Genomic DNA, 14,759 nt, shown 5'->3' with positions numbered 1-14,759 from the left:
ATACTGGTTAGCAATGTTAGATCATATAGAATACAGTGAAGTAACCATTTAGAGACTGAGCTGGCTTGAAGTTAGAAGACAGAGGGTGGTGGAGGGTTGCTTTTCAGACTAGAGACCTGTCACAAGTGGTGTGCTGGGTCCACTGCTTTTTGTCACCTTTTTATATAAATGATTTGTATGTGAACATAGGAGGTATTGTTAGTAGGTTTGCAGATGGCACCAAAATTGGAGGTATAGTGGACAGCAAAGAAGGTTACTTCTGATTACAATGGGATCTTGATCAGATGGGACAGTGGGCTGAGGAATGGCAGATGGAGTTTAAGCTAGATAAATGTGAGGTGCTGCATTTTGGAAAGGCAAATCAGGGCAGGACTTGTACTTAAGGTCCTAGGGAGTCTTGTTGAACAAAGACCCTTGGAGTGCTTGTTCATAGTTCCATGAAAGTGGAGTCACCTGTTGATAGGATAGCGCAGAAGTCATTGGTGTGCTTTTTTTATATATTGGACCGAGCATTGAGTATAGGAGTTGGGAGGTCATGTTGTGGCTGTATAGGACATCGATTAGGGCAGTTTTGGAATGTTGCATGCAATTCTGGTTTCCTTCCAAAGGAAAGATGTTGTCAAACTTGAAAGGGTTCAGAAAAGATATACAAAGATGTTGCTAGGATTGGAGGATTTGAGCTACAGGGAGAGGGTGACTAGGCTGTGGCTGTTTTCCCTGGAGCATCGGAGGCTGAGGTGTGACCTTTTTAGAGATGTTTATAAAATCATGAGCAGTGTGGGTAGGGTAAATAGACAAGGTTTTTTCCTTGAGGTGGGGAGTCTTGAACTAGCGGGCATAGATTTAGGGTGAGGGGAAAAATTTTAAAGGGGCAGCTTTTTCACGCAGTCTGTGATATGGAATGAGCTGCCAGAGGAAGTGGTGAAGATTGATGCAATTACATCATCTGGCTGGGCATATGAATAGGAAGGGTTTAGAGGGATGTGGACCAAGTGCTGGCAAATGGGACTAAATTAGGTTAGGATAGCTAGTTGAAAATGTGTTGCTGGTTAAAGCACAGCAGGTTAGGCAGCATCCAAGGAACAGGAATTTTGACGTTTCGGGCCAGAGCCCTTCATCAGGAATGAGGAGAATGTGCCAGGCAGGCTAAGATAAAAGGTAGGGAGGAGGGACTTGGGGGAGGGACGATGGAGATGTGATAGGTGGAAGGAGGTCAAGGTGAGGGTGATAGGTTGGAGTGGGGTGGGGGCGGAGAGGTCAGGAAGAAGATTGCAGGTTAGGAGGGTGGTGCTGAGTTGAGGGAACTGACTGAGACAAGGTGGGGGGAGGGGAAATGAGGAAACTGGAGAAATCTGAGTTCATTCCTTGTGGTTGGAGGGTTCCCAGGCAGAAGATGAGGCGCTCTTCCTCCAGCCGTCGTGTTGTTACGTTCTGCCGATGGAGGAGTCCAAGGACCTGCATGTCCTCGTTGGAGTGGGAGGGAGAGTTAGTGTTGAGCCACGGGGTGGTTGGGTTGGTTGGTCCGGGCGTCCCAGAACCAACCAACCAACGCTTCTCTGAAGCGTTCCGCAAGTAGGCGGCCCGTCTACCCAATGTAGAGGAGGCCACATCGGGTGCAGCGGATACCACCCCACCAACCTCTGCATACAGCGTATCATCCGCCGTCATTTCCGCCACCTCCAAACGGACCCCACCACCAGGGATATATTTCCCTCCCCTCCCCTATCAGCATTCCGCAAAGACCACTCCCTTCGTGACTCCCTCGTCAGGTCCACACCCCTCACCAACCCAACCTCCACTCCCGGCACCTTCCCCTGCAACCGCAGGAAATATAAAACTTGCGCCCACACCACCTCCCTCACTTCCCTCCAAGGCCCCAAGGGATCCTTCCATATCCGCCACAAGTTCACCTGCACCTCCACACACATCATCTATTGCATCCGCTGCACCCGTTGTGGCCTCCTCTACATTGGGGAGACGGGCCGCCTACTTGCGGAACGCTTCAGAGAACATCTCTGGGACGCCCGGACCAACCAACCCAACCACCCCGTGGCTCAACACTTTAACTCTCCCTCCCACTCCACCGAGGACATGCAGGTCCTGACCTCTCCGCCCCCACCCCACTCCAACCTATCACCCTCCCCTTGACCTCCTTCCACCTATCACATCTCCACCGTCCCTCCCCCAAGTCCCTCCTCCCTACCTTTTATCTTAGCCTGCCTGGCACATTCTCCTCATTCCTGATGAAGGGCTCTGGCCCGAAACGTCAAAATTCCTGTTCCTTGGATGCTGCCTAACCTGCTGTGCTTTAACCAGCAACACATTTTCAGCTCTGATCTCCAGCATCTGCAGACCTCACCTTTTACTCTAGGATAGCTAGTTGGCATGAATGAGTTGGACCAAAGGGCTTGCTTCCATGCTGTATATCTCCTATGACACATGATAACAGTCTTGCCTTAGGACCCAGTTAAGACTCCAGTGCTAGTTTTAGTAGAAGGTATTATATAAAGGTAGTTAGTATCTGAAAGGGTTGACTGACATCATGAGAAAAGCTCAGCCCATCAAGATGTAAAGGACTGTTCTGGGAAGGAGTAAACTAATTCAGCTGCATAATCATATGTTAACAATGCTGTAGGAGAATATTTCAGTAATATTAATTTGAGACTGATGTCTACCAAGTGACCACAATGTATATCAAATATAATGTAACCACAATAATATGTAATCTATTTACTAAGGCTGAATCTTGAAGCAGTCTCCTGCCAAATACTTTGTGTGGCCATCCTTCCCCCACAAGGTTTAGACTAATTCTAGCAAGAAGGATATATGGCAGCAAATCTATTCGAGACATTGCTAGTTCAGGTGGATAATCGTGACAGTGTAAGAGAAGGGGCCTTCCTTTCTTGCGGCTGATCTTGTGGTTGTAAAACTATATTGCGAGTCTTGACCTTAAAATGCTGTTAAGACGCCTCTATTAATTTGTGAATTTGGTAGCACATACTTTGGGATGTCAACTCTCATGAGCAATTTTATAATTGCTTCCTACTAATTTTCTACAGCAGTTCTAAGTTGAAATAATTGTGATTAATCAAGACCATAATGAACATTTATTTAGAGACAGTCAAATTTCTTCATTTTGAATCTGTTTCCTGTCTTTGGGAGCTGGACTGGGTTGGCACAGTCTTCAGTTTTTGAAGGAAGAAGACCCTGTAATCGCAGTCTAGACATTTTGGTTGGTACTGTGCTGGGTAACACATTGTATTATATATCCTTTTTGTTAAATGTGGATATTAAACTGGATGTGCATGTGGTCTGCCTGTAAAATTGTAACAACAGCTTACTCCTGTACTCCAATTTTCTTGCAATAACAGGTAACTGCCATTTGCTTTCCTAATTGCTTGCTGTACCTATTTGCTCAAGAGCTCCTTTCTGAGCATACCCAGATCTTTTTGGTCATTAGGACAGAAAGGAATCATTTCAAAATTGCACACGGCATATTCCATCTGCAGAGCTCTTTCACCACACTGGTAGTTCCCCTCCCTGTGGAGGTATAAATCTCACCTGCTTTTTGAAGTGTCAGAATTTGCTCAAACAAGTTGATTTTTAAAAAATAATCTAGGGATTCCGGTCGCAGTCGGCGTAGAGATAGAGACATTACCAAAAAGACTGTGTTAAAGTCACACTTGCTCAAGAGATGTGTAATAACATGGCTGAATAGATGAAGTAAATATGTTAATCAGTCAACTATCTTGTTGCCACAGACTCAACCTGTTTATGTCTCTTAACTCCATGACATCCCCTCTGTTTACCCCTCTACTTGACTTATCAAATGCCTTTTGGAAATGTTAGGCATGCTATAATTGCTGGTTTTGTTTTTTTATCTACCCTAATGCTTACATCCTCAAAATATCTTGAATGTATCAAACAGCAACTTGCTTTTGTAAAACCCACTTTGACTTGCTATAATTTTCTAAGTGCACTATTAAGACTTCCTTAATGTAGATTCTAGCATTTCTTCCAACAACTGTAGTTAGGATAACTGCCCTATGGTTCATTATTTTCTCTTGTCTTTCTTGAAAAATGACATTGTATTTACAGACTTCAATCTGGCACTATTCCAGTACCCAAAAATATTTGGATTTTTTAGCCCATTCATTATTTCCAGAGCTGTGTCTCCTAGAATTCTGGAGTGTCAACCCTCCCTCCTGTCTCAAATTTTGACAGATTATAGTCAATGGTCTTCTCCAAATGTTTTTCTGACATTAATTTTATCTTTTTCTTAGCACCCCCCCCCCCCCCCCCCCCCCCCCCACCCTGACTGAACCCTTATTCTTGTATGCAACTTGTGTCTTCTACTGTGAAGATAGACAAACACAAAAATATTTACTCAATGCCTGTCTCCTGTCCTGTCACTGTTTCTAAGCAACCAGTTTTTACTTTAACTGTTCTATTTATTTTTGCTACTGGGAAGAGTATGTTCTCCAGCCAGAATATATTATCTGCATTGTGTGTGTGGTGCTGGAAAAGCACTGCAAGTTAGGCAGCATTCAAGGAGCATGTAAACGGACTCTTGAGGCATAAGTCCTTCATCAGGAATCTGTGTGCTTTTCCAACACCACATTCTCAACTCAGAAAGTGAAGACTGCAGATCGGAGGTTATATTACCTGCCCTTTCTGCTTGGTATTTCTTTGAATTGGTCTTCATCAGTATGACCTCTAATCCATCTGGGGCACCAGATGGTGATCTGTAAGAGGTTTCCTTGTCCGTACGTGATGTCATGAAACTTCATAGGTGCCAGAATTAATGTCTGGTGTCTTCGCTGAGTGGTCTAAGCGGATGGAATACAGGCTGTTCCTCCCACGGTGGCGTGAGTTCGACTCCGAGCGCTCCTATTGTTGTGTTGCAGATTAGATTTCAGTGTTGAGCACTACTGTGTTTAAGGGCAGCTCAGTGGTACAGTGGTTAGTACTGTTGCCTCTTGCCTCAGGCAACTGTCTGGAGTTTGCACATTCTCCCCATGTCTGTGTGGGCTTTTTAACGGGTGCTCCAGTTTCCTCCCACAGTCCAAAAATGTGTAGATTAGATGAATTGGCCATGCTGAAATTGCCCGTAGTGTTAGGTGAAGGGGTAAATGTAGGGAAATGGGTCTGAGTGGGTTGATCTTCGGAGAGTCGGTGTGAACTTGTTGGGCCGAAGGGCCTGTTTCCACACTGTAAGTAATCTAATATTAAAGGACACCTAGGACCACACTACCTTGGCTAGGTTGCCACCTCTGGTCAGTCTGCCTTGTTGGTGAGACACAGTGACTGAGAAGATTGGCTATCTGATATGATTTGGTGAATATGATTGTCCATTGTAACTTGACTAGAATATGGGGCAGCGTTCTCAACTTTGGCACAAGTCCAAAGTATTAATGAGGGTGATTTTGCAGGTGTAACTGTTCATAGTGCATCTTCTGTCGTTTCTGAAACCCAACTGGATTTTGGTAGATCAACTGATTTTAATCTTTGAATTTTCTGTGGTAGTTTGATACAACTGGTTGATTGATTGATTTTTTTTTAATGTAGTCAGAATCAACCATATAACTATGGGCCTGGAGTCCTACATGGACTAGACTGGTTGAGTGTAGCAGATTTTCTATCCTGGAAAACATTAGTGAACTGGATGGGTTTTAGATGTCAATCTGTTAGTTTCATGATTATCAACATGATGTCAGTTTTTCATTCTAGATTTTACAGTTGGTTGAATTTAAATTGTCCCCACTGCCTTAATGGAACTTGAACCAGTATCTCTACATTAGTCCATACTTGGGATCACCAGACCAGTAACATTGCCAGGGGTAATAGCATGGCAATAAATAATAAACTAAGTGGATTTGTAATCCAGCAAAATATTACTTTACACATCCAAGGTTATCTACCTTGTCTGGAAATGTGGCCATTGCTTTTTTTCACTTGAATTTCCATGCTGGGTCTTGTTACATGAATCAATCTAACCGATGGGTTATTATATTTCTCAATTTGATTCCTCCTTTACTCTTATTTTGCCCCAGTGAGCGCTGTAGCTGCCAACAAGGTGGTGAAGCCTAGATGGCAAATCCTGGCAAAGGTCATAATTCAATCGTTCATTGACTCTGAAGGATATCTATAACTGAGTGAAATGTTTGTACTTCTGTTAACTCTCCCTAATTGTTTGAAATCCTGCAACTTTGTCTTGGCTCAAGTGCAAGGAAAAGTAAACTAGACAAGCTGTTTGATGTTTTGAGAATTTTAGAACCAGTTCTTGGTAGAAGGATGCAGGTGGAAAAAGAAACTCATTTTTCTTGAACTCTTAGTTTTGGACTTCTGACAACATAATCTTAATGATTGTCAAAAGCTCTGTTAGTGCACTAGTGCAAAATAAGAACAGTTAGTTTCTAAACCTTGTTTATGGTAACATGCTGCTCTTTATATGAAAGGATCTCCTGGCTTGTTCTACTGTTGGAACATACTACCTTATCATAGAAATTCCTTTTACCTTGATAACTATCTTAATGATCTTGTCATGTGCTTTGTTTCCTTCTTTCCTTTTGATCTGTAAAAAATGAGTTTGTTTTCAGATTGTACTATGTTAGAAAGAATTTTCTCATTGTGCTCCAAAGAATGATGTTGGGGCATTTGAACCAGGATCTGTTTTTCATTTGGAAAATTGCTTCTAGCTTTTGTTAGATGTTTAATGAAAATTTAAATGCTGTTGGGCAACTCTTGGAAATTTGTATAATATTTGTTTAAATCTTGTATATTTCAAAAGAATTCTGAACCTATGGATTTTTTTTCAGCCCCTCCTGCAACCACCAACCTGTTTCAGCCACCTCGCAGGCCAGGTCTTGGCACTGTAGGAAAGCCTATACGTCTGCTAGCCAATCACTTTCAAGTTCAAATCCCAAAAATTGATGTTTACCATTATGAAGTGGACATTAAACCAGAGAAACGCCCCCGCAGAGTTAACAGGTGAGAGAAAGACTGGTAGAAGTCCTTGTCCTCCGCTTCCATTTGGTTAGTATAACAAGAATCTAATTTTTTATTAATTGAAAGTTTCATTTTAACCTTTTTTTGGTAACAAGTATTGAAAAGTGTTTCCTATTTGGAACTTAGTTAATCCTTGTATGCATCCCTATTAACCGATTACAGGAATGTAGGCAATGCAATGAACATCTCTTGCACTTGACAGATGACTTGTTAGCAGAAATTTATCTTTGCTGAAAACAATGTCAATAAATGGATCCTCAACTGTCTTTGACTTCTTGCCAGCAATTTCTATTTAATTACAACTTTGGGGGGAATAATAAAATTTTCAAAAAATGTACTTCATTTGAGACAAAGTTCCTTTCTGTACAGAAAGGACATCACCATGTAAGTTGACCATTGCTGGGTTTTGGGATGCTGTGGGGATAAGGTAACAAACTTTCACTTGGCATGTAGACTTCACTGGGCGGAATGTAAGTTTTATATTTCTTTTTTCTTTTTGAGACCAGTTTGCTTTTCAAACGACACTTTTTTTTACATTAGTCTTCATAAAAATACAAATCTAGATTGTCAAAAATGGAGGAAATAGTAGATATCTACCTCTTAATAATATCCAGAATCTGTTTTTTAAATGAAAAATAATAACCAATCTGGAACAAATCTTTATTGCAAATTTTTATTCTGTTTGTAGAGAAGTGGTTGATACCATGGTCCGACACTTCAAGATGCAAATCTTTGGAGATCGGCAACCAGGTTACGATGGAAAAAGGAATATGTACACTGCAAATCCATTACCAATTGGCCGAGAGAGGGTGAGAATAAGATGTTTATTTAAGATTGCTTTTGCAGCTTTTGAACTTGATTGAGGTATTTAAAGTTTTGCAGGGTTTTAAAATTTTCTAAGATCTAAAATACCATTGTTATGAAAGCAGCAACAAAGAAGGAATATTGGGAAACGTGGGTGGTAAAGGTGAGAGTTGTTCTTAGTCGAAAAAGGGGGCAAAATGATCTCACTGTGGTGCTTTTGGGAGACAGGACTATATCAACATTGACAGTGAGATTGGAATGATCATTTTCATCATGACCTCCAGAGGGAGAGGTGGGACCATTACTTATGTGATCTGTTGGGTGGAAGAAAGTCAAATTAACTGGCTGCAAGCAAGCGAAGAGTGCCAAATAAAATGGGTTGAAGAGGAAAGTGTCATAAAATAAGCTGAAATTAGAGGAGAGAGAGAGGGGAAGTTGAGCTTGGTTAGCTAGATGGTATATTTCAGAATAATGCCAACAGTGCTGGTTTGATACCCTTTTCTAGCAGAGGTAGACTTGGGACCTACCTCTGTGCCATGCGGCTGACTGTGGAGGATGATGGCAAAACACCATTAAAAGAAGCTGTTCAGAAAATGGCTCCGGGTAAAACATGAGCCAATGATCAAAGGACCTGCTTTGGGCAGAGTGCATATGTGCGAGTGACTGGGAGAAGAGAAAGGATGGGAAAGTTTTAGATAAAGGAAACGGTCTAGTCTGGTAGGTTCAGAGAGATGTGGTATTCCTTTGCAGATATGGAGAGCTAAATGTAGGAAAAGTTGAATGTTTAACAAAATTTTTGTCAAGTGATATTTGATTTGCTGAAAATTCAGGTGCCTCTCAATCTTGACCTCCATTTTTATACCTGCAAATGTGTTGCTGGTCAAAGCACAGCAGGTTAGGCAGCATCTCAGGAATAGAGAATTCGACGTTTCGAGCATAAGCCCTTCATCAGGAATACTCGAAGATTTTTTACTCCATTTTTATACTTCATGCTTTGTGATTTTAAATTGAGATAAGCGTTTTGCAAAACTAATCAATTCTGTGATTTGACATTTTGAAAGCCCTCAACCTCCTTATACTCGTAGTACATGGGAAGTAATGTTGTGCATGCTTTAACTATGAATTGCACAGACTAGTAGCTCTTGTGTCTTTTGAGAGCTTTTGAATTGATATTTAATGTTCTATTGTCAGGTTTGTTTTTAAAAAGCTTTTGGAGTTTTCCTGGTCAGCAGGTATGTATTGTGTAACGGCAAGTTGTTACTCAAGGTAAGTGGATCTAACTTTGAATTTTGCCACAGGTTGACTTGGAAGTGACCCTTCCTGGGGAAGGCAAAGACCAAACCTTCAAGGTCTCCATACAGTGGGTCTCAGTTGTCAGTCTACAGTTGCTGTTAGAAGCTTTAGCAGGGCACCTTAGTGAAGTTCCTGAGGACTGTGTACAGGCACTTGATGTTGTGACAAGACACCTTCCTTCAATGAGGTAGGTCCTGACGAACTTTTACTGCTTTTCTGGAAAATAGAAAATGTGCTATATTGGAAGATTGTGACTGCCCATATGTATGCGTTGTTTGTATCATTTCAATAAAGTGTGGTATTTTGCATTTTTAGCAATTTTTGAACCAGCCATTGGCCAAAACATGGAAGAGAAAAAGCTGCAAATAGTAGAACCTGCTGGAAATGTGTAGCAAGATTGATTGATTGCTTATTTAAATTAGAAAATGAGTTAACATCAGGTGTTTTACATTTTCACCAGAATTGAAAGCTAAGAGGAAAATAAACAAGTTCAATGTACTCACAAATAGCAAAACTTAACTGACTAGTTGTTTCTAAATTTGTTTTTAGAAAGGAGAATCCAAAGGGATTTTATCAATACAGCAAGGACAAAACTGTAACTAGATAGAGAATAGGGCTCTTCAAAGATCAAGGCAGCCCATGTGCCGAGCCACAGGAGATGGGAGGAGATATTAACTGAGTATTTTGTATCAGTGTTTGTTGTGGAGAAGGGCATGGAAGATACAGAACGTGGGGAAATAGATCACATCATATAGAGGTGTTTGACAAGATTCCTCCTGGTAGACTGGTTAGCAAGGTTACATCACTTTTGAATACAGGAAGAACTAGCCATTTGGATACAGTACTGGCTTGAAGGTAGAAAAGAGAGGGTGATGGTGGTGGAGGGTTTTTAGATTTAGATTCACTACAGTGTGGAAACAGGCCCTTCAGCCCAACAAGTCCACACTGACTCTGCACAGTAACCCACCGAGATGCATTTCCCTACATTTACCCCTGACTAATGCACCTAACAATATGGGCAATTTAGCATGGCCAATTCACTTGACCTGCACATCTTTTGGATTGTGGGAGGAAACTGGAGCACCCAGAGGAAAACCATGCAGACACTAGGAGAATTGCAAGCTCGACACAGACAGTTGCCCGAGGTGGAAATCAAACCCAGGTCCCTTTGGAATATTGCATGCAGTTCTGGTCTCCTTCCTATAGGAAGGATGATTGTGAAAGTTGAAAGGGTTCAGAAAAGGTTTACAAGGATGTTGCCAGGATTGGAGGATTTGAGCTATAGGGAGAGGCTGAATAGGCTGGAGCTCTTTTCTCTAGAGTGTCAAAGGACGCGGGGTGACTTTTTAGAGGTTTACAAAATCATGGGAGCATGAATAGAGTAAATAAACAAAGTCTTTTTCTTAGGTTGGGAGAGTTCAGTACTAGAGGGCATAGGTTTAGGCTGAGAGGGGAAAGATATAAAAGACAACTAAGGGGCCACTTTTTCTCAGAGGGTGGGTGCGTGTGTGGAATGAGCTGCCAGAGGAGGTTGTGGAGGCTGGTACAATTGCAACATTTAAAAGGCATCTGGTTGGAAATATGAATAGGAAGGGTTTAGAGGGATATGGGTCCAATGTTGGCAAATAAGACTAGATTAATTTAGGACATTTGGTTGGCATGGACAAGTTGGACCAAAGAGTCTGTTTCCATGCTATACATCTCTGTGCCCCTATAATGCTGGAGAGAGGTAGAAATATATGGGCCAAAATATAACTCTTGTTTTAGACCGTGAAGTTGTATTAGACCAAAAAGAAATGAAAATAGTTCTAAGTTAAAAAGGCAAATGGGGCCAAGGTATTAAAAAAAATAAAATTTAAATACCAAGAGAATAGAAAGACATCAGCATTACCACAGGAATTTGTATTGGAGGAAACCAGTTGATGGGCAAGAACAAACTCTGACTGTTGGAGTAATGGCAGGTGGTAGCATGTTTGGTAGAACTGCTCATGTAAAATTCAAACCATGGTGAGGGTGTAGTGATTGGATGAGGCTGAAAAAGTGAAATCATTAAAGCAAGAAAGTCATCGAAGATAAGGCTACAGAAAGTTTTAGTCAACTTAGTCGTGATAACAAAAATCTGAAACAGATGTGACTTGAAAACAAGCTTACTGGCCCAAAGGTACGGGCACTACCACTACACCACAAGAACCTGTAAGGTAAAGCTGTGCAATGTTTATTGTACAAAATATTCTCTGATGTCTAATCTACATCCTAGGTTTATTAGTCTCTATTAGCTGAGGTGAGGACAACAGCCATTCAAACACTTGACTTTGATAAGTGCTCACAAGTCTGCTTTCATTGAATTTGTTTATTTGTGCTAACTTGCATAGCATTGTACACCAATGCACAAAATTGGCAATTATTGACACATTGGTTGACAGGCTCAAGGCTACTAGGTTTCTTTCCAATTTATCATGCCTTCATTGAATGTGCCACTCATTTTCTTTGTAGGTATGTAATATTTTACGTTAATCCATATCAAATTTAATATACAACAAGAGGACATAATCTTAAATTTAGAGCTACCCGTAATTTTGGAGTGAAGTTTTAAAACACTTTTTCCACATCACGTGAGGTGCTGTGGCTTTAAGAAGTTATTTTGTCCTTTTTTTTTAAATTTTGAAACAAGGTTGTAAGGCAGAAGTGAAGAGTACCAAAACCACTAGAATAAGCAACTTTTGAGGCCTTGGGTTCTTAAGTCGGAACAATTTAAAGCAGCCTGGTTGAGTGTGGCCAGCTGTCCTAGATCAAGCTTTCTAGTTTTGTATTTAGTTTTTATCATTAAGCAGTTGCTGTTGTGGGCTTGAAGAAGTAGAAGCTATTTTTTCCCTCTGTTACAGCTAGAAGCTGGGGTTTCTCTGAGGTGAGACAAATCTATTTTTCTGTATTTGCCTTTTTGGCCAAGGAGTGTGTTTATGGGATGTTGTTATATTGGAACAGTTAATTAGTAATAGTTACTATTTATTTTTCTGTTATGTTTTCCAATAGAGCTGTTATTCTGAATTCCTTTTTCTTTGGTTGTATTTTAACTATAGTGTTTAAATAAATTGTTTTGCTGAACATTAAAGTGTTTGGTCAGTTATGTTGCATCTGGAACAAGGCTCTTCACATTCACCTTTAAAATTTAAAAAAAAGTTAGGATCTAGGTTACCTTAAAATATATATGTTGAGGTCGTCTGGTCTATAACAATAAGCATTCGTGGATATCTGGAACTGGAAGTTTTCAGTATTTGACAGATTTTTATTGGGTAATGGTTGTGTTGTTGAGATCCACATCCATGATATTAATGAACAGGTTAGCAATGCTGAATGGTCTATCCAGATTTTGAACTTCTGTCTCCTTGTAATGTGCCCAATGTAGCTTGTGTTGCATTTTCTGAATTCCCAGTTCTTTCTAACCTGATAAATATTCTGGCACTTTATTTGCTGTTATAATAGAACTGTTGCCTCCAAGAAATAGGTTGCAATGAAATATCTCTAAACGGTGAAGCTTTAGACTCCAATACTGTTGACTGAATGTCTGTCTTGTAGCTTGTCAGGCAGATTTAAAGATTAGTTTGTTTATCGAAAAGTTCTGGAATCTTTAATGTCTTCCCTTTCCCAATCTTCTCTCAGGTATACCCCAGTGGGCCGTTCCTTCTTCTCTCCTCCAGAAGGTTACTACCACCCACTGGGTGGAGGTAGAGAAGTCTGGTTTGGTTTTCATCAATCTGTCCGACCTGCCATGTGGAATATGATGTTAAACATTGATGGTGAGTTGAAAATACTGTGCACGCATTTACTGCATTGATCCAAAACATGCTGGAATTTTTTTCCAATTTTCTGGAATACTTCTGCAATAATTAATATCTAATCCAGTATGGTTATCTTATTAAGAAAGCCAAAGGGTCTTGTGGTGTAGCAATAATGTCCTTACTTCTGGGCCAGAGGTTTCAGGCTCAAATCCTTGGGACGTGATGCCCATGAAAGTGTTATAGTACGTTCCAAATAAGTTGATTTAAAAATACAAAACGATCTAATGTGATATTGGGCAATCAACTGCAACCTATCATTATGATAGATCGGGTAATCTTAACCATGTAAGACAAAAGATGAGCAATAGCATTTGTAAAAGTATTAAATCCAGAGGAGCTGATTTGTTTAATTAAGTGAAGCATGAGGAAATAAAAGTAAATTATTTTTCTGTTCAATCATCTGTGGGCAAACTGGTACTTGCAGTTCATTACACCATACACTTGTTCACAGACTTCCTACAGAGTTTTCTCGTGGAATTTGTTGTTTGCCCCTCTATTTGCTGCAATAATGTGTACTTGGTCCTTGCTGTTTAGAATTGTACCTTTTGTACTGAGAGAAAATCAATACTAGATCAGTTCGTTTCACACCAGACAAAATATACAAACTTATTGAGGGTTCTGGTTTGCTTACAAGTATCATGTTTGCCAGTGAATCACCAAGGTAGTGTTTTCAAGTTCCATTGCAGAACCTGAATGCACAAAATCAAGGTTAATAGTTCAGTGTAGTGTTGAAGGAGAGCTGAACCATCTGACGTCTTTCAGTTGAGATGTTAAATTGAGGCCTTATCTTGTTTATTTGTATGGATGTAAAAGATCACATGGCACTATACAGAAAAAGTGCAAGCAAATTGTTACTGGTGTTATGAGCAATACTCATTTCTGTATCAATTTCACCAAAAAAATTATCTAGTTGTTATCACATTGCTGTTCGTGTGTAAGTTTCAAGTTAAGGCATTGCTTAATTGGGACCTAGTAGATAAGTGAGTACGCAGTTAATGAATGAACAGAACTTAAAGCAAATAAACATCAGAAATTTAGGTGGGCAAAGTGTAGGGGTAGAATGTGAAAGGCTGCTGAGAAAACGGAGTGTAGTCCAATCTGAAGATAAATAAGACAGTGTTTCAACAATAGAAGAATTGAGATAAGGTGGATAACGGAAGTCAGAGTTGGGAGTGGTAGTGATGACACAAGATTTATAGTTGGGTGATTTATCTCTGGGTCAGATTTGGCAAAAATGTGAGCTGTCTGGTTCCAGCTACAGCTGCCAAAGAGGAGAATGGGGTCAGTGGCTAGGGAGTCTTGTTTGTAGCAAGGGACGAGTAGCAATGACATAGTGTGGCATTCTCTATATGAGTTGGGGGACTTGAATAATAAGGCAAGTAAATGTGGCATTTTAACCAAAATATTGAATAATCCTTCAAGCAGCATCTGATTTCGGTGCCAAACACTATAAACAATAAAATGGAGGGAAAGGAAGATGGGGTTAAATTGAAAGAAAGTCAAATGCTTTTAATTTTAATATAAAATCTGAAGGAATGAAAGCCAGTATTCAGTATCAGTAGTTACTTGCCCATTCCTGCGTAAGTTTTATTTTTATTGGGTGGCAAGGCATAACCTTTCTATGTTGGGTTAAATGGTATTGATAATGTAACCGTTGTAACTGATTGCCATTCCATGTGTTTCAGTGCTGAGTGCCAGCAAGATATTGGAATATTGCAACTTGTGGAGGTGCAGTGGTGTTTGGACAGCAACACTGAATTTCTGTTTAACTACAAATATGCAGTCACTGTAACTTACTATCCAGTTTACTTTAATTAT

General features: G+C 40.4%; 1 protein-coding gene across 2 annotated transcripts in view; it reads left to right on the top strand.

Annotated features, from left to right (window-relative positions):
* ago4 (argonaute RISC component 4) overlaps positions 1-14,759 on the top strand; it is a 104,951-nt gene that overhangs the window by 36,704 nt on the left and 53,488 nt on the right. For both annotated transcript variants that reach the window (XM_060847567.1, XM_060847566.1), the window contains exons 2-5: positions 6,819-6,990; positions 7,697-7,817; positions 9,111-9,292; positions 12,763-12,899. In XM_060847567.1, coding sequence (XP_060703550.1) covers positions 6,819-6,990; positions 7,697-7,817; positions 9,111-9,292; positions 12,763-12,899 — 612 coding nt within the window. The remainder of the gene's footprint in view (positions 1-6,818; positions 6,991-7,696; positions 7,818-9,110; positions 9,293-12,762; positions 12,900-14,759) is intronic.

The sequence above is a fragment of the Hemiscyllium ocellatum genome, chromosome 30 (genome assembly GCF_020745735.1).
Source record: "Hemiscyllium ocellatum isolate sHemOce1 chromosome 30, sHemOce1.pat.X.cur, whole genome shotgun sequence".
NCBI classification, from domain to species: Eukaryota; Metazoa; Chordata; class Chondrichthyes; order Orectolobiformes; family Hemiscylliidae; genus Hemiscyllium; species Hemiscyllium ocellatum.
The sequence above is the reverse complement of the archived record's forward strand: the minus strand, read 5'-3'. Positions and strand labels throughout refer to the sequence as shown.